The 25,843-nt window shown below is 46.5% G+C and overlaps 1 protein-coding gene across 8 annotated transcripts in view; it reads left to right on the top strand.

Annotated features, from left to right (window-relative positions):
- Window positions 1-25,843, top strand: part of LOC136588016 (RAC-beta serine/threonine-protein kinase-like) — a 78,718-nt gene that overhangs the window by 39,068 nt on the left and 13,807 nt on the right. For 2 of the 8 annotated variants that reach the window (XM_066586907.1, XM_066586906.1), the window contains exon 1: window positions 16,228-16,573. The exons of 2 other annotated variants lie outside the window; for them this stretch is intronic. Coding sequence is in view for 2 of the 6 variants with exons in the window: in XM_066586900.1 (XP_066442997.1) it covers window positions 16,600-16,653 (54 nt within the window). In the remaining 4 variants the exon portion in view is untranslated. 4 more of the 8 variants (XM_066586905.1, XM_066586903.1, XM_066586900.1 and 1 more) reach the window with 4 other exon arrangements.

Genomic DNA, 25,843 nt, shown 5'->3' with positions numbered 1-25,843 from the left:
TGATTGAATATACGCAGTGGTCCTTTTCAAAAAAATATTGGAAAAAAATCTATTTGGCCTGCCTGTCACTGTGCTCAGTGTTCTGGGTCCGTGTCTGCTGGGGGTATTAGTTCTCCAAAATCATACGCAGCCAGCTAAGTGTTACAGCAGGCTTGCGCCAAATTATTTCCTGGCTCTGAAATCACCGCTCTGTTGCAGTTAATAACAGTGCAACACTGCAGTTCCGTGACACACACATCAGGGACAGAATTGTGTAGGCAGGGCCAGAAGACATATATTATAGATTGAATATACGCAGTGGTCCTTTTCCAAAAAATATTGGAAAAAAATCTATTTGGCCTACCTGTAACTGTGCTCAGTGTTCTGGGTCCGTGTCTGCTGGGGGTATTAGTTCTCCAAATAAATACGCAGCCAGCTAAGTGTTACAGCAGGCGTGCGCCAAATTATTTCCTGGGGTTCCGTAAACGAAGTCAGCCTCCATGCACAGGCCAATAAGCGGCACATTTAATTACAGCGTTCTGTTTCTGCACTACTGCTAATACACCATGCTGAGGGGTAGGGGTAGGCCTATAGGACGTGGACGCGGGCGAGGACGCGGATGCCCAAGTCAGGGTGTGGGCACAGGCCGAGCCACTGCGGTGGCCAGGGGTAGAGGCAGGGCCAGACCGAATAATCCACCAACTGGTTCCCAAAGCGCCCCCTCGCGCCATGCCACCCTGCAGAGGTCAAGGTGCTCTACGGTGTGGCAGTTTTTCACAGAGACGCCTGACGACCGGCGAACAGTGGTGTGCAACCTTTGTCGCGCCAAGATCAGCTGGGAAGGCACCACCACCAGCATGCGCAGGCATATGATGGCCAAGCACCCCACAAGGTGGTACGATGCCCGTTCACCGCCTCCGGTTTGCACCACTGCCTCTCCCCCTGTGCCCCAACCTGCCACTGAGATCGAACCCCCCCCTGAGGACACAGGCAGTACCGTCTCCTGGCCTGCACCCACACCCTCACCTGAGCTGTCCTCGGCCCCATCCAGCAATGTCTCTCAGCGAAGTGTCCAGACGTCGCTAGCGCCACTGTTTGAGCGCGAGCGCAAGTACGACGCCACGCACCCGCACGCTCAAGCGTTAAACGTGCACATTGCAAAATTGATCAGCCTAGAGATGCTGCCGTATAGGCTTGTGGAAACGGAGGCTTTCAAAAGCATGATGGCGGCGGCGGCCCCGCGCTACTCGGTTCCCAGTCGCCACTACTTTTCCCGATGTGCCGTCCCAGGCCTGCACGACCACGTCTCCCACAACATTGTACGCGCCCTCACCAACGCGGTTACTGCCAAGGTCCACTTAACAACAGACACGTGGACAAGCACAGGCGGGCAGGGCCACTATATCTCCCTGACGGCACATTGGGTGAATTTAGTGGAGGCTGGGACAGAGTCAGAGCCTGGGACCGCTCACGTCCTACCCACCCCCCGAATTGCGTGCCCCAGCTCGGTGGTGGTATCTGCGGGGGTGTATGCTTCCTCCACTAAACCACCCTCCTCCTCCTCCTATGCAACCTCTGTCTCGCAATCAAGATGTGTCAGCAGCAGCACGTCGCCAGCAGTCGGTGTCACGCGGCGTGGCAGCACAGCGGTGGGCAAGCGTCAGCAGGCCGTGCTGAAACTACTCAGCTTAGGAGAGAAGAGCCACACGGCCTACGAACTGCTGCAGGGTCTGACAGAGCAGACCGACCGCTGGCTTGCGCCGCTGAGCCTCCAACCGGGCATGGTCGTGTGTGACAACGGCCGTAACCTGGTGGCGGCTCTGCAGCTCGGCAGCCTCACGCACGTGCCATGCCTGGCCCATGTCTTTAATTTGGTGGTTCAGCGCTTTCTGAAAAGCTACCCCAACTTGCCATACCTGCTCGGAAAGGTGCGCCAGCTCTGCGCACATTTCCGCAAATCCCACACGCACGCTGCCACCCTGCGGACACTGCAACATCGGTTTAATCTGCCAGTGCACCGACTGCTGTGCGACGTGCCCACACAGTGGAACTCTACGCTCCACATGTTGGCCAGACTCTATGAGCAGCGTAGAGCTATAGTGGAATACCAACTCCAACTTGCGCGGCGCAGTGGGAGTCAGCCTCCTCAATTATTTACAGAAGAGTGGGCCTGGTTGGCAGCCATCTGCCAGGTCCTGGGAAAATTTGAGGAGTCTACCCAGATGGTGAGCGGGGATGCTGCAATCATTAGCGTCACCATTCCTCTGCTATGCCTCTTGAGAAGTTCCCTGCAAAGCATAAAGGCAGACGCTTTGGAATCAGAAACGGAGGCGGGGGAAGACAGTATGTCGCTGGATAGTCAGAGCAACCTCATGTCTATATCTCAGCGCGTTGAGGAGGAGGGGGAGGAGCATGAGGAGGGGGGGGGGGGGAGGAAGCTTGGCCCACTGCTGAGGGGACAGATGCTGCTTGCCTGTCATCCTTTCAGCGTGTATGGCCAGAGGAGGAGGAGGAGGAGGGGGAGGAGCATGAGGAGGAGGGTAAGAGACAGCTTGGCCCACTGCTGAGGGGACAGATGCAGCTTGCCTGTCATCCTTTTAGCGTGTATGGCCAGAGGAGGAGGAGGAGGAGGATCCTGAATGTGATCTTCCGAGTGAGGACAGCCATGTGTTGCGTACAGGTACCCTGGCACACATGGCTGACTTCATGTTAGGATGCCTTTCTCGTGACCCTCGCGTTACACGCATTCTGGCCACTACGGATTACTGGGTGTACACACTGCTCGATCCACGGTGTAAGGAGAGCCTTTCCACTCTCATTCCCGAAGAGGAAAGGGGTTCGAGAATAATGCTATACCACAGGGCGCTGGTGGACAAACTGATAGTAAACTTCCCATCCGACAGCGCTAGTGGCCGAAGGCGCATTTCCGCGGCCCAGATAGCAGGGGAGGCGCAGAGATCAGGCAGCATGTACAGCGCAGGCAGGGGAACACTCTTTAAGGCCTTTGACAGCTTTATGGCTCCCCAGCAAGACTGTGTCACCGGTCCCCAGTCAAGGCTGAGTTGGCGGGAGCACTGTAAAAGGATGGTGAGGGAGTACGTAGCCGATTGCACGACCGTCCTCGTTGACGCCTCTGCCCCCTACAACTACTGGGTGTTGAAGCTGGACACGTGGCCTGAACTCGCGCTGTATGCCCTGGAGGTGCTTGCTTGTCCTGCGGCTAGCGTCTTGTCAGAGAGGGTGTTTAGTGTGGCTGGGGGAATCATCACGGATAAGCGTACCCACCTGCCAACCGACAGTGCCGACAGGCTTACACTCATCAAGATGAACAAAGCCTGGATTTCCCCAGACTTCTCTTCTCCACTAGCGGACAGCAGCGATACCTAAGCAATACGTAGGCTGCACCCGCGGATGGAAGCATCGTTCTCTATCACCATCCAAAACGGGGACCTTTTTGCTTCATCAATCTGTGTATAATATTCATCCTCCTCCTCCTGCTCCTCCTCCTGAAACCTGACGTAATCACGCCGAACGTGCAATTTTTCTTAGGCCCACAAGGCTCAGTCATATAGTTTTTCTAAACAATTTTTATACGTTTCAATGCTCATTAAAGCGTTGAAACTTTCACCTCCACCAATTTTTATTTTAACTGGGCTGCCTCCAGGCCTAGTTACCAATTAAGCCACATTAACCAAAGCCATTAATGGGTTTCACCTGCCCTCTCGATTGGGCATAGGCAATTTTTCTCAGGTACATTAGTACTGTTGGTACACCAATTTTTGGGGGCCCTCGCCTACAGTGTAATCCAATTAATTTTTTGCCCACCTGCATTACAGCTGACATAACATCAGCTGTGATGGGCAATGCAATGGGATATTTTTATGTACCGCCGGTGGGTTCCAGGGAGCCACCCATGCTGTGGGTCCACAGGGAGTTGTAAATGCATCTGTGTCCACTTCTAAAGAACCCCAGTCTGACTGGGGCATGCAGTGTGGGCCGAAGCCCACCTGCATTTCATCTGACGCTAGCTCTGCTGTCCAGGGCACTGCAATGGGATACATTTATGTACAGCGGGTGGGTTCCAGGGAGCCACCCATGCTGTGGGTGCACACGGAATTCCCATTGCGGAGTTGTACCTGCCTGTGACTATTTATAAAAAACCCCAGTCTGACTGGGGCATGCAGTCACCTTGACAGAATGAATAGTGTGTGGCACATGGGTTCCCCATTGCTATGCCCACGTGTGCAGCTCCTGATGGTGGTGGCACAGGATTATATTTCTCATTGCTTCTGTACAGCATTGTGGGCTATCTCCCCGCCCCTTTTAAAGAGGGTCGCTGCCTAGCCGTGCCAACCCTCTGCAGTGTGTGCCTGCGGTTCCTCTGGCAGACGCACTTATAAATAGACATGAGGGTGGCGTGGCATAAGGGCAGCTGAAGGCTGCGCAGGGACACTTTGGTGTGCGCTGTGGACACTGGGTCGTGGGGGGGGGGGGGTTGGGCAGCATGTAACCCAGGAGAAGTGGCAGCGGAGTGTCATGTAGGCAGTGATTGTGCTTTGTTGGAGGTAGTGTGGTGCTTAGCTAAGGTATGCATTGCTAATGAGGGCTTTTTAGAAGTAAAAGTTGTTGGGGGGGGGGCCCACTCTTGCCGCTATTGTGGCTTAATAGTGGGACCTGTGAACTTGAGATGCAGCCCAACATGTAGCCCCTCGCCTGCCCTATCCGTTTCTGTGTCGTTCCCATCACTTTCTTGAATTGCCCCGATTTTCACACATGAAAACCTTAGCGAGCATCGGCGATATACAAAAATGCTCGGGTCGCCCATTGACTTCAATGGGGTTCGTTATTCGAAACGAACCCTCGAGCATCGCGAAAAGTTCGTCTCGAGTAACGAGCACCCGAGCATTTTGGTGCTCGCTCATCTCTATTAGTAATCAATGCAGAAATGTAGGTAATTTCAAAGGGTTTACTTACTTTCATGCCACTGTATATATTATGGTGGTTTTATATCTGTGCTGAGGATTCCGCTTTCCTGATCTGTTCAGGCAACAGGAAAGGGGAATCCCTGTGGACGACCGACTCAGTCTCTGGATGGAACTGAACCGGCCCGCCTCCATTGACTATAATGGGGTTCGTCCGCATTCCGTCCAGCTGCCCAGCTTTTAGATGGAAGAAAAGGTGATACATGCAACACTTTCTTTTTCCAGTATTGTGAACCGGATCTGCAACGGAACCTTCAGCTGGCGGTTCCAACACAGATGTAAAATCGACCTTAGAGTTGGGCAGCAATACAATATTTAATAATGTTAAAGAGTAAATGTTGCAGACAACATCTCTGTCTGACAGAAGGGTCCATAGGGGCTATTAACCTGGATTATACAGAAGAGCAGCTGTCAAGCTCCAAAACTATATTGATGATTCATCTACATAGGATTTCACAAAATAAAAATTTGCTTGATGCTCTCATTTTTAAGTTACATATTTTTGGAAAAAGCCACCCAAAGGTTTCATTTCACTTAAAGAGGCCTAACAGAGCTATCTTCAACACAGAGTATGGACTCAGGGCTCAATATTTAGCATTCTGTGACCTCATCATGATACAAAAACATCCTGCTTGTTTGACGCCAGCATGAATCATTGTTTAACACTGCATACAATTACAGACATGTGCCTAATGTTGGAATGTTAAACTACATCTGTAATCTGATTTCCAGCATGTGATTCAAGATTTAAGAGTAGAGATGAGCGAGCCTACTCGCTAAGGGCAATTGCTCGAGCGAGCATTGCCCTTAGTGATTACCTGCCCGCTCGAGAGAAAAGGTTCAGGTGCCGGCGCGGGTGACAGGTGAGTTGCGGCAGTGAGCAGGGGGGGTGGGGGGAAAGAGGGAGAGAGAGATCTCCCCTCCGTTCCGCCCCGCTCTCCCCCGCTGCTCCCTGCCCGTCGCCGGCAGCCGGACCTTTTCTCTCGAGTGGGCAGGTACTCGCTAAGGGCAATGCTTGCTCATCACTATTTAAGAGCTTCCTTCTCACATACACCAGTACATAGGATTTAAGATTAAATTGTACATTTGTGTGTTTTCTTCTAGGAAATATAATAAATTAGGTTTTAATTGTCTTTTTTTTAAATTACTGGTATGTAAATATGATTGAAAGTTGTCGCTACATTTCTTATATACTATCAATATAGCAATTCCCCTCCACACCTCTCAGCCCCTAACCATCTGTATTATCTGCACTGAAGCAGTAGTTGCCTATCTCATGAACAAACACATATATGCAGAACAGAATTGCATCTTTGTATAACCATGTCCGTTTTTGTCTTATCCCTCCAAAAGTCACGTTAAAATTAGAAAAACCCTCCCCAAAATTTCTTTTTTTTTAATTGCAGATTTCAAATTCATATTTTGTGTAACTTTATTTGATGCAGAACTCAGTCACCTTAAGCGCATTTTTTTGGCCAGTAAATAGTTTACCACAAAACTGATATTTTGTCTTTTGTTTAAGTTTTTTTTCTGAATCCATGTTGGATAACTATTGTAATATTTTTTATTTGTTATGGATGTGATGATTTCAATGATGTGCAGCTTTGGTTAATCTTTTTACTTTTCAATATTTAAAGCCTTGTGTAAGGCTGAAAGGTTTTACATGACTGCAGTATCTGAAGGGGAAGGCCGGCTGCACACAAATAGATATTTGCTGCGGAATCCACGGTCAGCATCCGCGTGGAGGATCGGCAGTAATTCAGTTCAAAACAGGCTACACCCGCGGAAACAAGTTGCAATTTCTGCAATCAGAGGAAAAATTCCAGCATGTTCTATTTTGCTGTAGACTCCGTGAGGATGGCTTCCATAAAAGTCAATGGAAGCTGCCCATCCGCAGACCATCCGCAATTGACATTGCAGATAGGCTGCGGGAAAAACATATATTTAAAAAAAATCTGACTGACGGTGAGCATCCGCAATCATTCGCATTACAGAAAAGACAAGGTACGCAGGGTTGCCAGCCAGGGTCAGAGACGGATTCCATTCCAGGGTCCTGCATGCGGAATCCACATTGCCCATGTGGAGTGAAGCGATTAGAGGAGCTAATCGTTATCATTTCACTTTTCTGGGAAAAAAGACCCTCATATGTGACAATCGAAGAGCAAATATACTCTCTGATTGATGGGGGTGAAAACATGAACAAAAGTTCATGTTACCCCTCCCCTGGATGGGGAGAGGCAGGAGAATGACAGCTCCTTCTCTGCTACCTACTACTTTCCCTCCCTCTCTCCTCTGCACACACTGACAGAAAAATGCTACTGAATCTTAGCTATAAAATGACACCAAAAACATGTTGGTAACACTGATAGAACCAGAGCTACAGCCATTCCAGAATAGTCCATGCTTTCCATGAAGATGACCCAGACTGGAGAGTGCAGTTTTGTGAGTTGTACTTGGCAAGACATGCAGAGGATGCATGATTAGGCTCCATTTAAATTAAATGGCTCAAATAATTACCACAATTGCACCTACCAGGGACCAGAGAGTCCACATTGTAGAGAAACATCATGGTAATTTACTAGGAGTTACAGTGTGGTGCGGCTTATCAACAAAGGAATTAATTGGGCCTCCAATGACAATGTGCCAAACAGGTTGATTGAATGAAGAGGTTCATTGTTTTGTGTTATCTGCAGTACCTGGAACAGATTGGTCATCAGTTTGAAAACAGACATTGACAAAAAAATAAAAACAATCAGTCAAAAATTATTGAATGAATGAACTGTATGTTAATAAATGCTGAATCTATAATCATTCAAAATGTGCATACATTATATTGGCACCCTGTATATATATGAGATATATAATACATAACATCGTTATGTGAAGATGGTCTTGCATACGAGAACAAAGTAAGCAGGTCACCTCCTTACACCCATTATTTTACCTCTGGTCAGTGTCAATGTAGCATAACTCAAAAATCTATTCAATGAACCCACATATTTTCACATTTAGTGAATTCACCACATTTCGGTTTTACAATGTTCGCAGTGCTGTGAAATTAGCTTTTGTGCCATATTCAGCATACGTGACTGATCTAGTTTAATATGTTCCATCACAAGAATGTCTTCCAGGTATCTCAGGACAGCGTTAACTCTTTTCAATCCACTGTCTGACGTCTTAAGACATTATGATTTAAAGATGTACAGCTCCGATGTGGGGAGACGTCCATCAGGGTTCTCTTACTGTATATTGCCAGCCTCTCTGCTGTCGAAGCCTGTCCAACGTGTCACCTCATGCAGTACTGGCTTTAGCCAGCAGATAGCGCCATTGTATAACGGCAGAAAAAGAGTAAGCCCCCTAGGAAAACCAGGATACAAATTGGATTGGAAAGGGTTAAAGAGATTAGAAACCTCATAAAATAAAATAAACCGTTAGACTCTGTCCCAATATCATGTTTATTTTGGGCATGGCCATGTGATGTGGAGCAGCTTACTTAGATTTCTGCCATCATGGACTGTTTCTCAGCCAAGTATTAGATAAAAACAGTATCATTTTGTACTCTCTGTGAATAAGTTAAAAATGGAAAAGCTGTTGTGCCTCACTAAGGCCGGGTTCACATCTGCGTTGGAATCTCCTTTCATTTAGATTGCAGAAATCATCCCTGATGATGAGCTGGTTATTTATCAGCTATATATCATGCAACACACATTCTGCCATGAAAGCATGTCACTGACCCTAACCCTAAATGTGAGGATGACCCTAACAACACATTCCACCAATGCTCTTCTTGAATTGCACCTAGGTCATCCTCACATTGAGGGTTAGGGTCAGTGACGCTTTCATGGCAGAATGTGTGTTGCATGATATATAGCTGAGGGTGCATTCACACGAACGTATATCGGCTCGGTTTTCACGCCGAGCCGATATACGTTGTTCTCGTGTGCAGGGGGGGAGGATGGAAGAGCCAAGTGCAGGAACTGAGCTCCCGCCCCCTCTCTGCCTCCTCTCCGCCCCTCTGCACTATTTGCAATGAGAGGAGGCGGAACGGGAGCTAAAGCCCGGGAATTAGCCCCACCCCCGCCCCGCCTCTCCCCATTGCAAATAGTGCAGAGGGGCGGAGAGGAGGCAGAGAGGGGGCGGGAGCCTCAGTTCCTGGCCCTGGCTCTTCTAGCCTCCCCCCCCTGCACCCGAGGACAACGTATATCGGCTCGGCGTGAAAACCGAGCCGATATACGTTCGTGTGAATGCACCCTGACAAATAACCGGCTCATTATCAGGTATGATTTCTGCTAACTAAAGATTTAGAACTAAATCCCTGAAAAAAAAAGTGAGACTGACCAAGTTACAATCGAAGAAGAGCACTGGAGGATCACAGTTACAAGTACTTAGAAACTTTCAAGTTAGGCAGCGCATACTCTGACTGCAACTTAGCAAATGTTTGCAAGTATGATCTCAGCACTCTAAGCATTGTTTATCTCAACCCCATCTGTGGCCATCTACTAAAGCCTTCTAGACCAGTGGTCCCCAACCTTTTTGGCACCAGGGACCGGCTTCAAGCAAGAACATTTTTACAAGGCCCGGCAGGATTGGGCGGGACATGGGCGGGGCTTTGGTTATATGAGGTGGGGTTATGAAGGGGGTTGGAGTTTAGTGCATACTTATTCAATTATGACATTTAGAATGTCCTGGCAGAACACACAAAGGGCAGTATAATATATCCCCCCCCCCGCCTGGCAGCACGCACATAGGGCAGTATATAATCTATTCCCCCCCCCAGTACACACATAGGGCAGCATATAAATTATCTCCCCCCCTAGTAATAGACAGCCCCCCATAATTAGCAGCCCCCTCCAGTAATTAGTAGCCCCTCTCTCTGTAATAAGTAGCCCCCACCCCCAGTAATAAGCAGCCCCCCCAGTAACAAGCAGGCCCCCCACCAGTAATAAGCAGCCCCCCACCAGTAATAGGCAGCCCCCCCCCCCCCCCAGTAATAGGCAGGCCCCCCACCAGTAATAGGCAGCCCCCCCCCAGTAATAAGCAGCCCTCCCAGTAATAGGCAGCCCCCACCCCTCAGTAATAGGCAGCCCTCCCAGTAGTAAGCAGCCCCCCCAGTAATAAGCAGCCCCCCCAGTAGTAAGCAGCCCTCCCAGTAGTAAGCAGCCCCTTCTAGTCATAAGCAGCCCCCCCCCCCCCGTAGTAAGCAGCCCCCCCTGTAGTAAGCAGCCCCCCCCCAGTAGTAAGCAGCCCCCCAGTAATAAGCAGCCCCCCTATTAATAAGCAGCCCCCCCCAGTAATAAGCAGCCCCCCTATTAATAAACAGCCCCCCCCCCCCAGTAACAGGCAGCCCCTTCCAATAACAAGCAGCCCCCCCCGTAAGCAGCCCCCACCCCTCAGTAATAACCAGCCCTCCCCAGTAATAACCAGCCCCCCCAGTAATTAGCAGCCACCCCCAGTAGTAAGCAACCCCCCCAACCCATATACTTACCTCCTCCCTGCTGTCAGCATCGCTCCCTCTCTGCTTGCCCTGACGTCAGTGTGCAGCCCGGCATGCTTCCTCCCCGAGTCCTCACCTGCGGAACTAATGAGCAGGGGACTCGGGGAGGAGAATCCTGGCTGCACACTGACGTCAGTGTGCGCCGGGGTCAGCGCGAAAACCAGCGGGGAGCTGCGGCACCTCCGCTGGTAATCGCTTCAGTGGTGAGCGGTGTCGGCACACCGCGGGCCACATAACACAAGGCAGCGGGCCGGATTCAGCACGCGGGCCTTGTGTTTAGAAGAAAAGTTCCGGCGGTGCTGCAGACCGGCGCTAACCACCTAATGGCCCGGCCCTGGTCCGAGGCCCGGTGGTTGGGGACCCCTGTTCTAGACAATATAAAACCCAAAGACAAAGGTATAGGGTACACAACCTTTAATGGTAAGGGTATCTATCTTCTTCCATCAAATTTTATGTATCATAGACAGGGTAGTAAAAGGGGTTTTCTGATTTAAAAAAATGGAGCAGTGGGAAGGAACATTGTAAAATAATTTTTAAAAACACAAAATACAAAAAATACAGATTTTGTTATAGACTCACATGACCACTGCAGCCAAAGTCCTGCAAGCTGCCCACTCCAAAAGAAACCTTATCAGTGACATCCCTATTGGATGATTAGTTCCTAGTCCGTGTAACTATATAGGGGTGTCATTGGACCAGGTGCTGGCATGATGTCACAGGTCCCATGATGCACTACTGGAGGGAAGAAGAGTATTGTCAGAGTATGTGAAACTAGCTGTGGCCAGCTGATTTTTCCCTAAGTAAAAAAGTTGGACAATACCTTTAAGCCTCTGGTGTTCCAGGCCCATAAAGTGGTGTAACAATACAAGGACAGAATCCATGTTTCCTGCTGCCTTGTAGTATTTTCCAATCATTGGCCTCAGCAATACTAAAGAATGGAGCAGCAGCACTTGACTGTCACTCCACTGAAACAGAGTACATGGGACCTCAAACCTTGTCATTGGTGGGGGTTAAAACAGTTGGACCCCCACCAATCAGACATGGATAGGCGATACGTTATAATTCTGAAACACCTTTTTAAATGTCATTGTAAATAATGGCACTTGTGTTCTGACTACTATTTATCATGAGTTTAAATGTGATTGGCTGATTCTGAACACAACCACATCCCCAAATATAAGAGGGTGTTCACACTTATGCAACCACATTTTAACTTTTCTACCCTCAGGGCTTCTTCACTCTGGCGAGGGCGATATCGCGCCATGCATCACAGCCCAATATCGCCCTCACCATTCATGTGAAACCTGTGGATGCGTGGAGGTTTTACGTGAAAAAGCCTTGCATCACTGCGGAGATGTAGGGAATTCCCACTGTGGCTGCCACAGCCGGTCCCATTGCTGTCGAACCCATTGAAAGCAATGGGCGATCTTGCAGAAAGATAGGACATACTGCCATTTCTTTTCCTGCATAGCATCGCAATGCTATGCCATGCAAGAAAACATCGTGAATGTGAATGAACCCATTCAAAAGAATGAGTTTTATATTTGTGTGAGATTTATTGAGTCTTGCAACGCACAAATCTTGCACGATTTTCTCGCCAGTGCCAAGGCACCCTAAGTGATTTCAGTTTCTTTCTCAATAGAATTGTACAGATAATGGGTCGCATTAAAGGTGGAAATAAATCTGAAATGATTCATCTCTGTCAGATTTTTTTACATGGCAATTTAACAGGTATGTTTAAGCTTTTATATCCTCTGTATTTTCTTGACCAAATTAGGTTAACATTTCAGTACAGGAAGAAGAAGTAAGTGAACCTCTGTGTTAATGACATCTCCAAGAACTAATTGACAAAAAGTGTTAAATTGAAGGAGATGAGATTGGAAGTATGGGTTTCGCAGGTGCTTTGCCTATTAAATAAAGCTACACAAAGCCTGGTTACTGACAAATCTCTGCTTCTCAATAAAAATTGGTTACTGTGAACCATGCCTCAATGCAAACAACTTTCAGAAGACATGTTATAAAGAGGCATGCAACTGAAAAGGGCTACAAAAGTATTGCTAAAGATCTGATTGTACATTAAGCCACTGTTAGCAAATGATCTACAAATGGAAAATATTCAGAACTCTTGCTAATCTCCCTAGGAGTGGGGGTGCTGTTAACATCATTCCAAGAGCACAACTGGCAATCCTAAGAGAGAAAAGAAAGAACCTAAGGGTAACTGCAAAATACTTACAGAAGACTTGAGAAACTGACTAGATGGAGGCCAAAAGGGCTCTCTTTAGACCTGTGTCAGACTAATGTAACCCAGTAAACATGTTTAGTGTGTCTATTGGGAACTTTTCCAGGGTGTGCATTAATTGTACGTCACAAATGTTATGGAATCATAGCTGTACATTTGAGAGTCTCCACCCTGCATGCTTTGAATAATTAAGTTTTTTTGTAGACTCATAATTGAGGTAATAATTATTCCTAATCATATGTGCTACTTTACTTACCCTATATATGGTCACTTGTTATGGTGCATTTAGACAAAATGATTATCGTTCCAAATATTATTCCAAAGAAAGAATGTGAACAATAACTGTTCCGCTTAAATGCGAGCCAATGATGATTGAGAATCGTTTGCTTTCAGTTCGTTGTTCAGTTTCAGCCGGCATAAAAGTCATCATTGGCTTCTCGTTGCAATAACCCCTTAATGCCATGGCCTATTTTGGGCTTAAGGACGCGACGATTTTTGGCGGATTTTCTTCTCCATTTTTCAATAGTCATAACTTTTTTATTTTTCCATCGACGCGGATGTATAAGGGCTTGTTTTTTGCGTGGCGAACTGTAGTTTTTATTGGTGCCACTTTTGGGTACATTGACTATATTGTAAAACTTTTATTATTTTTTTTATGATAGCAAGGAGAGAAAATGCATCAATTCTGACATAGATTACCGTATATTCCGGCGTATAAGGCGACGGGGCGTATAAGACGAGCTCCCAACTGTCGCCTTATACGCCTGGAATACGGTGTAAAAAAAAAAAAGCAGTACTCACCTCCCCCGGCATTCTGCGGCGCTGCTGCAGGCTGTCGCTCCCTCCTCGTCCCCGACAGAGCATTGCTTTCTGGATGCGGGGCTTGAAATCCCCGCGTCCAGAAAGCTAATGCTGTGATTGGCTAACTCACGCGGCATCAGCCAATCACAGCCATTCAACATTGAATAGCTGTGATTGGCTGACACCACATGGCGTCAGCCAATCACAGCCATTCAATGATGTCATTGGATGGCTGTAATTGGCTGATGGCGCGTGAGTTAGCCAATCACAGCATTAGCTTTCTGGAGGTGGGGATTTCAAGCCCAGCATCCAGAAAGCAATGCTCTGTCGGGGATGAGGAGGGAGCGACAGCCTGCAGCAGCACCGCAGAATGCGGGGGGAGGGGAGTACTGATTTTTATTTTTTTTTTACACTTTTTTTTTTGCATAGCCGGCGTATAAGACGACCCCCGACTGCCGAGCTGATTTCTCGGAGTTAAAAGGTCGTCTTATACGCTGGAATATACGGTGTTATTTTTTTTACAGCGTTAATCATGCAGCATAAATGACACAATACATTTTTTCTGCGGGTCGGTACGGTTACAGCGATACCAAAATTCTTACGTTTTTTAGGTTTTTCCACTTTTCCGCAACAAAACACCTTTTTTTGGAAATCTTTTTTTTCTAAATCGCTGCATTCAAAGTCCTGTAACTTTTTAATTTTTCTATGTACAGAGCTCTATGAGGGCTTATTTTTTGCAAGACGAGCTGTAGTTTTTATTGGTACCATTTTGGGGTACATACAGCTTTTTAAATCACTTTTATTGCGTTTTAAGGGAGGCAAAATGCTAAAAAGTAGCATGTTGCCTCAGTTTTTTAGCGCTTTTCTTCGTGCACAGTCAAAAGCATGCGCAGCTTATTGTACACTTCGTTATAGACGCGACAATACCAAATATGTGGGGTTTTAATTTTCTTTAACCTTTTTTTATGCATGCTTACGAACACGCTGCTGGGGACGTCATCAGCTCATTCGCTCTGGCAAACAAGAATTGTGCAGTCCTCGTTGTGTGTAAAAGGGCCATTACTCTATGTGAAAATAGTGAGATAACTGTCTAGTGGCTCAGATTCCTCGCTCCTGCGGAACTTTGTATGATAATCGTCCCGTGTAAATGCAAGCAGCAGTTGAATGAAAATTGTTCAGTTGTTCATTTTCCGCATGCAGATAACTGAACGATGTGCTGCTCAGTATAAACAGCAGTTGTTCACTTTTGAACGACTGTCGGCTTACAGTGAATAGAGGCGGGTGGAGGGAGCCAGCTCCACCTCCATGCTGGTAGCACTGTGAGCAATGTCAGTGATACTCGCTCCTGTGTACAGGAGCGAGCATCACTGGAATGAGTGCCGGGCATCATTTGCCCAGAAAAAACTAAGAAAGAAAAGCGTATGCCAGCAGCACAACCTGGATTGCTGTCCCCAGTGAGGCAGATAAAAAATGCAGTCACAGGCAGGAGCCCAAATCAAGGATCCACCAAATGCAGCAAACTAAAGAAATAGTGTGACCACATAAATGGTGCAAAAAAGTTAAAAAATACTTTATTCCTCCATACGACTAGGCAACGTTTCAACTTGGTAGCCTTCATCAAGCATCATTTACCCGACAGCTCGTCCCATGTAAATGGACCTTAAATATGAAGCAATTACTGTGAAGCTCATGCTTGTTTTTTAGTTTAAAAGGCCATATGCAGAAACTAATATTCATAGAGACCATGCAGTCAATGAGGTACTCTGGTCTTCTTACTGTTCAAAGCAGAAAGTAATATGGAGTGGCAAATAAGAACCGGCAATTTTGTGAGGGTTGTTTAAAGAGCATTGTTATCAGAATTTTCTGTTTCTGTATACAGGGTGGTCCACAGAAAAGAAGCCCACCTCTCATAATTCTGCGTCAGGAAGAACAAGCAAGTGGATTGTTTTTTCCAAAGCTTTATTTACCCTAATTAAAACAGATGCTGCAAGTGGTCCCTTTCACTTCAATGAACCTCTGGATACATCGCAACATGTTGGCTGATACTGCCTGCAGCTCTTCAACGTTGATGCTGTGGATAGTATTTGTTATGTTTTTCTTGAGTTCATCCAGTGTATGTGGATTACTGGCGTATACTTTCTGCTTTAAATTTCCTGACAGGTAAAAAGCACATATGGACAAGTGGGAACATGGTGGCCATAACCCCTTGCTCACAATGCGCTCTTCTGTAAACAGTTCATAAACCCATGCCAGTGTACGACAGAAGGACGCTAGGGGACTTAGGCCTCATGGAATCTGGGGGCGGAAAGGGTTAATAACTAATAAAAGGTAGATGGATATGGTTTGAATTGGGGATGGGGGGGGGTTCTAACCTGTTTTTATTAAGTCACTCTAGGGTCAGCTATAATATGAGGAGTCTGCTATGGAAGCTGGGAAGCCTAGCGACAGAGAATGATTGGCCAAGAAGATAACGGCAGTGACCCATCAGGAGAGAAGGTCTCTGTGAGGCAAAGGCCTAGCAACAGGCTGTGATTGGTGGAGGTTTGAGCGGGAAGAAGAGAGGAGATATCATTAAGAAAAGCTGCAGAATCCTGTCACAGTTTTCTTCACAGCATTCAAGGTTGCCAGCTGTGTGATGGAGGACTTGCTGAGGCAGCTGATAGTGAGAGCGGAGGCTGCAGGGGGTGAGGAGTGGCTGAGACGTTGCCTGGAAGTTCCTGCTGCAGGTGGGTCTGCCTTACCTGCCAGCCTGGAGGATATCTCCCTTTTAGCCCCTGAGCCAAGTGACCCGGAGGATGCCGGAGGTATTGGGTCAGCGGTCATTTTGCCCCGGAGGGACTCCACCAGAAGTGCTGCTGCATCGTCCAGTGCGAGGAAGAGGTCGCCTGGAAGGAGATAGTACCAGGGGTTGTGGAGGGCACACAGAAGAGCAGCAGGCGCTATTCTCCATCAGTTTCCCCACAGCGTCACAAGCCAGCGTTCCAGGAGGACACCGTTGGGCTCCACAGCAGCAGGGATATGGATACAGCTGTTTCAGAATCCCTCTGCTAACCTGTGCCCGCTCAGAGCTTTACAAAGGTAGTTGAGGATTTCGTCCGCAAAAGATGGGATCGTTCTTTTGCCATGTGGACGGATCTTCGCTGTCACGATTTCAATTTGTAAGTGCGCTAAAGAAATGTGTTAAGAAGGCAGGTTGCAATGGTGTTAAAGTGACATTGCACTCGTTTAGAATTGGCGCTGCCTCAGAGGCAGCTAGGTTGGGTTTCAGCAAAGAGCATATTAAGAGTATCGGTAGATGGGAATCAAATCGATTTCAATTATATGTTCGGCCCAATAATGTTGCCTTGTAATGTTCTTTGTTTTTTTTAGGTTCTCAAAGAGAGATAGTTTGGATTGTAGGACACTCTTTTATATTCTGGGCCCATCAGAGGGCGGTAAGCCGCTGCTACTCGGGGAATTTGGATTTAGATACATCTTCTTATGAGATCTATTGGTGTGGAATCAGGGTAATGTCTTGGCCCTCCTTGACATCGTTGCTGCTCGAGAAGCAGACAGTGCTGCCGATGCCGAGCATTTTGATTATTCATTTAGGAAGAAATGATGTTGGAAGGCTGAAGACATACGACTTGATTCTTGAGATCAGAAAGGAGCTGTGGAAAACGAAGTCTATGTTCCCTGGGACCAGAATAGTGTTATCAGAAATAATACCCCGGAAAATTTGGTCGTTCCCCAAGTTTTTGTTTATGGAAAAGATTAGAAGACGGTTGAATAGATCTCTAGAGAGATGGATGTCAACCATTGGGGGTTTCTCATTTCGTCACAGAGAATTAGAAGGGTTCATTCCTGGGTTTTACAGGGCCGACCAGGTACATCTATCTGATATTGCTCTTGACATTCTTAACATGAATTTGCAAAATATGATTGAAATGGCTGCGGCGGTTGTGGGGGGGGGGGGCATGTCATAGGATGAGCATGGCCGGGTGGGATGTCGCCCGCCTCCTGCGGGTGGACAGAAAGGTTATTAAAAGGACTTTGGTGGTGTAGAATGGAGTATGCAAGACTAAGTCTACAGGTTATATTATATTTGATTTTATTATATTTGGTAGACTGGAGGTGGACGGACTGAGTCTACGTGTTATATCGGTTATGATATTTAATATTATATTTGATTTTATTATATTTGGTAGACTTGAGGTGGACGGACTGAGTCTACATTTTATATATTTTATGATATTTAATATGCTTTAACCCAGTTTAATTAAAGGCCGCGGCCTTTTAATCCAGATTCGGACTTCGTGTATGTTATTTTTCATGGTAAAATAAAAGATATTTGTAGCCTAAGATTCCATGAGTCATGGGAGGTGTGGTGTTTTGCCCCATCTAGTAGGAATACAGTGCATTCTTTATTCTGGTGTTATTCGGTTGGAAGACGTTTAACACGTGTCCAGATACACCTCGGTATTCACAGCTGCTTCAAAGAAAATTGGGCCCACTTTTCATGTTCCTGCCACTGAGCACCAAACGCCAATTTGCTGGTTGTGTAGTGGTGTTTCGTGAGTCAGGTGGGGATGTTCAGTAGACCGGTTCCTCGTATCCTGTGAATTCATGTGACCTCATAAATGAAATCACTGAAACGACACTTCATATGTCATAAAAGACAGCAATGGGTCCAAAAGCATAACATTTATTTTTCCATCGACGGAGCTCTATGCGGGCTTGTTTTTTGTGGGATGAACTCTAGTCTTCATTTATCCATTTATTTTTGGGAACATATAACATTTTGATTGATTTTAATTCCATTTTTTTCTATAGGCAAGATTAACAAACTCTGCAGTTCTAGCGTGTTTTCTATTTTTATTTTTAAGGCGTTCACTGTGCAGAATAAATAATGTTAAACTAACTCTGCAGGTCAGTGTGATTATTTCAATATCAAATTGATATAGTTTTGGGGGTTTTTTTCCAACTTTTTCACGCTTTTTAAAAAAAAAATGGATTTTGTGTTTATCGCTGCATTCAAAGACCCCCAACATTTTTCTTTTTTTGTCAACAGGTACTGTGAAAGGGTTTTTTTTTTTCAAGATGAGTTGTACTTAATGGCACCATTTGTTGATCCATGCGACGTTTTCATTTGTATTTTTGTAAGGCGAGACAGACAAAATTAGCTATTTTCAACATTTTTTTTAATGGCGTGCACTGTATGGGTTCAATAATGTACTAACTTTTTTCTCTGTGTCATTACAAATACAGCGATGCCACATGTTTCTTTTACATAGTAAAGGGGGTAGCAGCTGTGCCGGGCACCTCTGAAGGCTACTTAATGATTGTCCACTAACACACATGTGAACAGAGCCTTATTATCTGTTCCTTCCATGCCTAAAATCCCATTGCAGCTACAGAGCTCACAAACTGATGTGATTGGTGTTTGTGCAGTATTGCACCATCATAAAGATTACAAGAGGTATAGCACCACCTTTAGGAAGCATGACATCCTGCAGGTCCTATGTTGACATCACAGTTATGGGTCCCACTTTCATGGTCCATTATAGGAGCACGAAAATGAAATCTTCTGGCTGAACAGTGCCGAATGGACCCCAATGATTATAATGGGGTCTGTCAGGTTTCCATCCAGCCATCTGGCATTGTATTGAATGTAATAATACAGCGTTTTGTCCAGGAATTTTGCAGAAATCAGTGATGAAGACTCCGAAAGGAATCCTGAACACTGATTTAGACACAGTCATAGGGCTCATGCCCACAGGTGTATGTGTAGAACACCCACGGCGTTTTCAGATACATAGCCCATAGGCTCTGCCAATGGGCTGACTATGGCATAGTGTATGCCCGGGAATCCGACGTCACGGACATGCAGAGTGTGATTTTTTTAATTGCATATGGGCAGCGTATCATACGTAGCACATAGAAAAACTGCGTGTCATACTCAGAGAAATAGAGCATCGAACAATATGCATAGAACAATGAAAGTCCATTGACTTTCATTGCGTCAATTCACCACGTATGACGCATGTGTGCGTGCAACCCTCGCGTAATACGCAGTGTAAAAATACCTGGGGATATGAACCTTAGGCTGGCTTCACACAAGTGTAAACACGCATGAATGTGGCATTTTCGTGGAATGAACAATGCTTTTTTGTACGCGTATCCGTGTATTTTACTGTACTTTCTGCGCCCATAAGGCATGTTGAATTTGTGCGTGGCAAACAAAGAGGCACCGATTGAAATGGCTAATGAGTTCCAGCTGTGGTCTTTTTCCTGCGCAATTACTCAGTGTTTCACACATTTCCTTGCGTATTGTGCGTACATTTGCCCCCCCCCCCCGCCACATTGACTTCTATGGGTACCCTTGGTACACTGATCAATGATTGATGACCTATCCTAAGAATAGGTTACACTGGGGAACAAAATGTTTGTCTTGATTTTATTGCCACGGGAAACTGCCTAAGGGCGCCCACCCACTGGCGATTTTTTTTTCTTTGCGTTTTGCGTTTTTTCTCAAGAGCAATTAGAATTGAATGTACTCCTGTCCACTGGCGTTTTTTTTTGCGGTGCGTTGCGATTTTTAACATAGGAACTGTCAGTTGCATATGTGTCCTTATTTTTCTCCTAATGCACCCATGAATGTCAATGGAAAAGGCGCGAAAAAGCCGCGAAAACACCGCGAAAAACGGAAAACGCGGCAAAAACGCGCCGAAAACGCTGCGTTTTTCACGCACGAAAATCGCAAACGCCAGTGGGTGGGCGCCCTTAGGCTGCATTCCCACGAATGTATATCGGCTCGGTTTTCACCCCGAGCCGATATACGTCGTCCTCATCTGAAGGGGGGGGGGGGAGGATGAAAAAGCCAGGAGCAGGAACTGAGCTCCCGCCCCCTCTCTGCCTCCTCTCCACCCCCTGCACTATTTGCAATGAAAGCAGGCGGGATGGGGCGGGGCTACATTCCGAGAATTAGCCCCGCCCCCATCCTGCCTCTCCCCATTGCAAATAGTGCGGAGAGGAGGCAGAGAGGGGGCAGGAGCTCAGTTCCTGCTCCTGGCTCTTCCATCCTCCCCCCCCCCCCCTGCACAAGAGGACGACGTATATCGGCTCGGCGTGAAAACCGAGCCGATATACGTTTGTGGGAATGCAGCCGTAATCATGGAGAGACATAGCTTCACTTGTGATTTATAAGAAAATCAATCTAGCTCTGGACATACTGCTTAAGCTGCTAAAGAGACACTCCGGTGCATTTTATTTCCTCCTTCAATCATGATGTATCTATCCCCAGTATAGAAGTATCTGTGTGTAAGTATGTATATATATATACACACATATACACTATATGGACAAAGGTATTTGGACACTGCATGTTTTTCACATAAAAGTGCTTTATTCTTCTATTTAGTAAGGTGTCGGCCCTCCTTTTGCTTGTATTACAGCGGCAGCACGTCGAGGCATACTTTCCACAAGTTCTCTCTAAGTCTGGGCAGGAATAGCTCGCCATTCCTCGTGCAAGAGTAGTGGCCCAGCACCTGTAAATCTGTATGTTTTATGAGTGTTTCGTGTCACTGTTAAGAGTAGTGAATAGAACAGTAATATCTGTTTTAACGTAAAACAGGGCATGAATGAGTTAATGTCTGGTGTCTGAAATTGTATCAGTCTAGTTATGTGTATTGTATGTCATGATGTTCTGTGTGCACATGCTTTGCAATAGGTCAGGTTTTAGGAGGAGGAGTTTAGAGAGAGAGAGAAGAGACAGGAGTGAGTGGACATTGGTTGTTGAGAGTTGGAGAGGATGGAGATGGAGGAGAGATTGGCTGCTCCTAAGCTCAGCCATGGCGGAGCCTCTCCTTGTAAGAGTTCCATCCCCTTCAAAGAAGGGAATGCAAAACATGCAGTCAGCGTGGGTGTGAGAGCGCAGAACTGCAACTCAAGAAAGACTAGTAGAAAGTACCTAACGCTAGTCACAAGTGTGAATGTGTCAGAGCGGCCGTGCAGTTGAGTGTTTAACCCAAGAAGGAGATCCATCAGATCTCCCTGCCACTGAGAATGTATGTGCCTTGGGGAACCAGAACTATACGAGTTTAAAGAAATGAGACAAGGAAATGAGAATTCTAGAAGATCTATTCTGAAGCACTGAATGCCGTACTTTGGAACTTTTGTACTTTGCAATTATCTAAATTAACTATGAGTAAAAGAGAACCATGTGCCCCCAGTTTCTGAAAAGTCTTTTGTTGTGGACTACACTTTATTCTGGGTGAGTGAATTTGTCACTTATCCTGGGGCACTGGCGTCACGATGACAAAATAAGGACATGTTGGGATAACCAGGTAAAATCTCTTTAGTCTCCCCCAGCATGCGGCGGGACCACCCTTCGGCCATCTTAGGAAGAGGGAGACGGTAGCACCACTGTGAACTGTTTGCCAACCTATACCCTGTCGTCCCCTCAGCTGAAGGCCTGGTCCTTGGTTGCTGCACAAGGCTGTGAGAAGAGATTGTTGTGAAGATGGGCATGGGTGGCGGTGTCATACTCATCGCTCCAGTTCGTCTCACAAGTCACGATCGGATGAATGAATAGTTATTGCAAAATAAGAAGCCTTTTATTTTTACCCATGCCCTTCCCAGCATAACGTTCTGCAAACTCAGTATTTCCATATTTAATGATTTTCTGCAGAGTCCAAATACTTTTGACTATATAGTATATATACACACTTCCCGATATCAAGGTATCCTCAGTCTCAGTTATCTGATAGACGATCCCTGGGAGTGGGCTCTTGACATTGTTAAAATCGCACAGCTCTGCCTTTCTTACTTGCTAGTTGATTCCTCCGTCTGTTATAGCAGGCAAAATGAGATAGGCCCACATCCCTGCGCATGCAGAAGCAAAACGAGATTCAGACTCCCGCTGACACGTCCTCCTCCACCGACTACATTTCTGCACTCTCCTCACTACTCTCGACTCTGCCTCTTAACTTCTCCAAAACTTCCACAATGTCACACACACCAAGCAGCTCTGACGCTCAAAAAGCTCTGCTGCATCTTACCCTTGGTCCCCGATAGTTTTCTTCAGGCATGTCTTCTGGCCGGGGATTGGAAATTCACTGCCTCCAGGAAACGCTGCCTCTGATTGGCTGAGTGCTGTGGTGCTCAGCCAATCAAAGCCAGCACTTGATGAACCAATCACAGCCATTCAATGAATGGCTCAGCCAATCAGAGGCAGCGCTTCCTGGAGGATGGGAATTTCCAATCCCCGACCAGAAGATATGCCTGAAGACCAGCTCCAGGGATCGGGGAGAAGACACCAAAGAGCTGGACAGCGCTTCTTTGGTGATGTGGGCTTTGTTGCTTTTTTTCTGCAGCCAGGGCTTAGTTTGGGGGTAGGGCCTATATTTCTAGCACCCCCTCTCCTTCGGAAAATCTTTGCACATGGTGCTGCAAAATTGCAGTATCACCGCAAGAAACCGCAGCGATATCACTGTGATTTTCTCACGTCCATATCATGTTGCGCGATGTGAGAGTGAGTGCAAACGCAGAATTATGAAACCAATGATTTTCAATGGTTTCATTCATAGGACATGGGGTAGAAAAAAAAAATCGCAGCATGTTCTGGCTTTCTGCGTTTTGCTTTTTTTTATCTCCCATGTTTCCTTATAGACGCAATACTACGTACTTGCTCCTCGGCACCCTTCTGGAGTGTCTGGTGATTTCCTGGGGTCTGCAGCTCTCCACTTGCTCTTGGATAGTTTCCTGCGGTTTCATTTTACTTTTGTTATACTTTTTCGTATTGGCCATTACCTGGGCGCTCTCCTACCCATTCGCTTTCCCCTGTTTCCCTATGGAACCTCTTTTCTATCGCATCGCAAAGCACGAACTTGCGATTTTCATGCAATGCGTTTTTAACATTAGAAACTCTTATTTTCTATATCGAGGAAAACGCACAAGAAAATCACAAGCAGCAGCGATGTTTTTGCGAGAAAAAGCATTGCTGTCACTCAGATATCTCGAGCAAAATTGTGATTTTGCCGTAATTTTCTGGCCGCAAAATCGCAATCACCAGTGTGAAGCAGTCCTTAGATTACATTCACACAAGCATGAAACATGTGCCAGTTTTGAGCATTGTGAGGTGTACAAAGCACGCGCAAATATGAACTCCATGCTTTTGAATGGAGTCATACACATAAGCGATGTTTGGTCTCACAGCGATGCTGCGAGGGGAAAAATTGCTGCATGTCTTATTTTTGGCATCTCTCAGAACGCATCGCCTATTGTTTTCAATGGGACAGTCAAACACAGCGCATGCCCTGCAATGTACACACGACTGGGAAGTGTTGTTTCCCATTGAAATCAGTGGGAAACGCTTGCCAATATTGCACTTGCCCGTGTAAAGTCGCCCTAAGGCTGCATTCACACGAACGTATATCGGCTCGGTTTTCACGCCGAGCCGATATACGGTGTCCTTGTCTGCAGGGCGGGGGACGGGAGGCTGGAAGAGCCAGGAGCAGGAACTGAGCTCCCGCCCCCTCTCTGCCTCCTCTCCACCCCTCTGCACTATTTACAATGGGGGGAGGCGGAACAGCGGCGGGGCTAATTCCTAGAACTTAGCCCCGCCCCCGTTCCACCTCCTTTCATTGCAAATAGTGCAGAGGGGTGGAGAGGAGGCAGAGAGGGGGCGGGAGCTCAGTTCCTGCTCCTGGCTGTTCCATCCTCCCCCCTCCCCTGCAGATGAGGACGACGTATATCGGCTCAGCGTGAAAACCAAGCCGATATACGTTGGTGGGAATGCAGCCTTAGTGAATGGGGTCCGTTAAAACCCTGTTTTTTTTCCCTTCCTCTGGATCAACAAGGTGGGTGGGGGTAGAAACAGGCTGAACTGGATGGGTGTTTGTCTTTTTTCAGCCTAGCATACTATGTTACTATGTTACATTATACGGTACGCTGTTTCAAAATTTTAGCATTCCGCAGCAATCCTCTTGTGTGTGAGCCCACCCTGATAATTCCCTCCAATCATGTTGCTTCATCACTGATTAGACACAGCAGCACATGAGCTTCAAGACAAAACTAATTAATCAATTAATGAGCTTCAGTCTTTATAAGACGCTCACTGGGGATCTGGTAAGTTGTGGGTCTGCAGATAGTCCAATGATGGCTGTGGGTGGTTATACATTGGTGCTGGTTATGGCCTTGGTCACCAGTTACTACAGTGAAGTGGTAAGTTTCTAGTTCCTCAGCAGTGAAAGCTGCAGTATGTGCTGCAGTGCTGGAATCAGAGGTAGCTTGGAGCAGTTTGCCCCCAACTATAATGCCTTATTATTACTGTCTCCTTATATGGGGACGGGAGCTCTTATGGGCCTCCAAGGGGCTTTTCACATGAGTGGAATATTTCTGCAATATGCACTTAAAGATCCAGGAAATTCAGTAGCAAAATTTGTATGTATCCATGTGGGTCACATGTCAGCAGAAATCTGCAGTTTAAGCTGGAGTGTCTGTGTTGCAGAAAACTTCTGCTTCTATGAAAGGTGCCTTCACACCTGCATTAGGGCTCATGCACAAATTCTGCTGCAGAATTAGTCTGTGCCTGTAGACCTGGGCATGAGACAAGTGTGGGTCTCCTCTGTTGTGGCTGGATCTTTTTTTCTTCAGCATGGTGGATGCAAGTCAGCTGATGTGCAGTGTTTTTTTTTTTTTTTGTTGTCTGCATTGACAACTGCAGGCGTGCCACAGATTGGATGGCTTCCACTGACTTCAATGGAAGCTGTCCCTGCAGGATCCACAGGAAAATGGAGCATGCTGCAATTTCTTCCTGTGCGATCTGCATGCTGGGGGAAAAAAAATCACATCTGCATGATTTTAGCTGCTCTGCAGGTGCCCATGCCTCCCTATGGGCTGCTTAATTTTTGGATCTCCTGTGCTGTGGGTTCTGCAAATCAAATCTGCCTGTGTGCATGAGGCCTTGAGGCTCAGTTCATTTTTTTTTAAATCTGTTTTTAAACTTTGAAGAGCAAATACAACTAAATTTATTTTATTTTTTTTGGTTTCTCTTCTAAATATGGAGCAGAGATGCAAAAACCCTGAACTGAGCCCTAATGCAGGTGTGAAAGCAGTCTTGGTCCCCCTTCACACAGTGTAATTGCTATGGGTCTTCCAAAATGGAAATCCAGCAGCAATTATACTGGAGAACTGCAGTGACTAAATCTGCACCTAACTGGTGTCTGCTTGATTGTGGGTTTTTAAGCTTATCTGCTATGGGTTTAACCCTTGCATTGCAAGAGTTGAATTCTGCAGCATAACTATGTATGCTGAGGATTCAGAATCCAGCGTTTTTCAAAAATGTTGTGAGTTTTCTGCACCATCTGA

The sequence above is a fragment of the Eleutherodactylus coqui genome, chromosome 13, assembly GCF_035609145.1.
Source record: "Eleutherodactylus coqui strain aEleCoq1 chromosome 13, aEleCoq1.hap1, whole genome shotgun sequence".
NCBI classification, from domain to species: domain Eukaryota; kingdom Metazoa; phylum Chordata; class Amphibia; order Anura; family Eleutherodactylidae; genus Eleutherodactylus; species Eleutherodactylus coqui.
The sequence above is the reverse complement of the archived record's forward strand: the minus strand, read 5'-3'. Positions and strand labels throughout refer to the sequence as shown.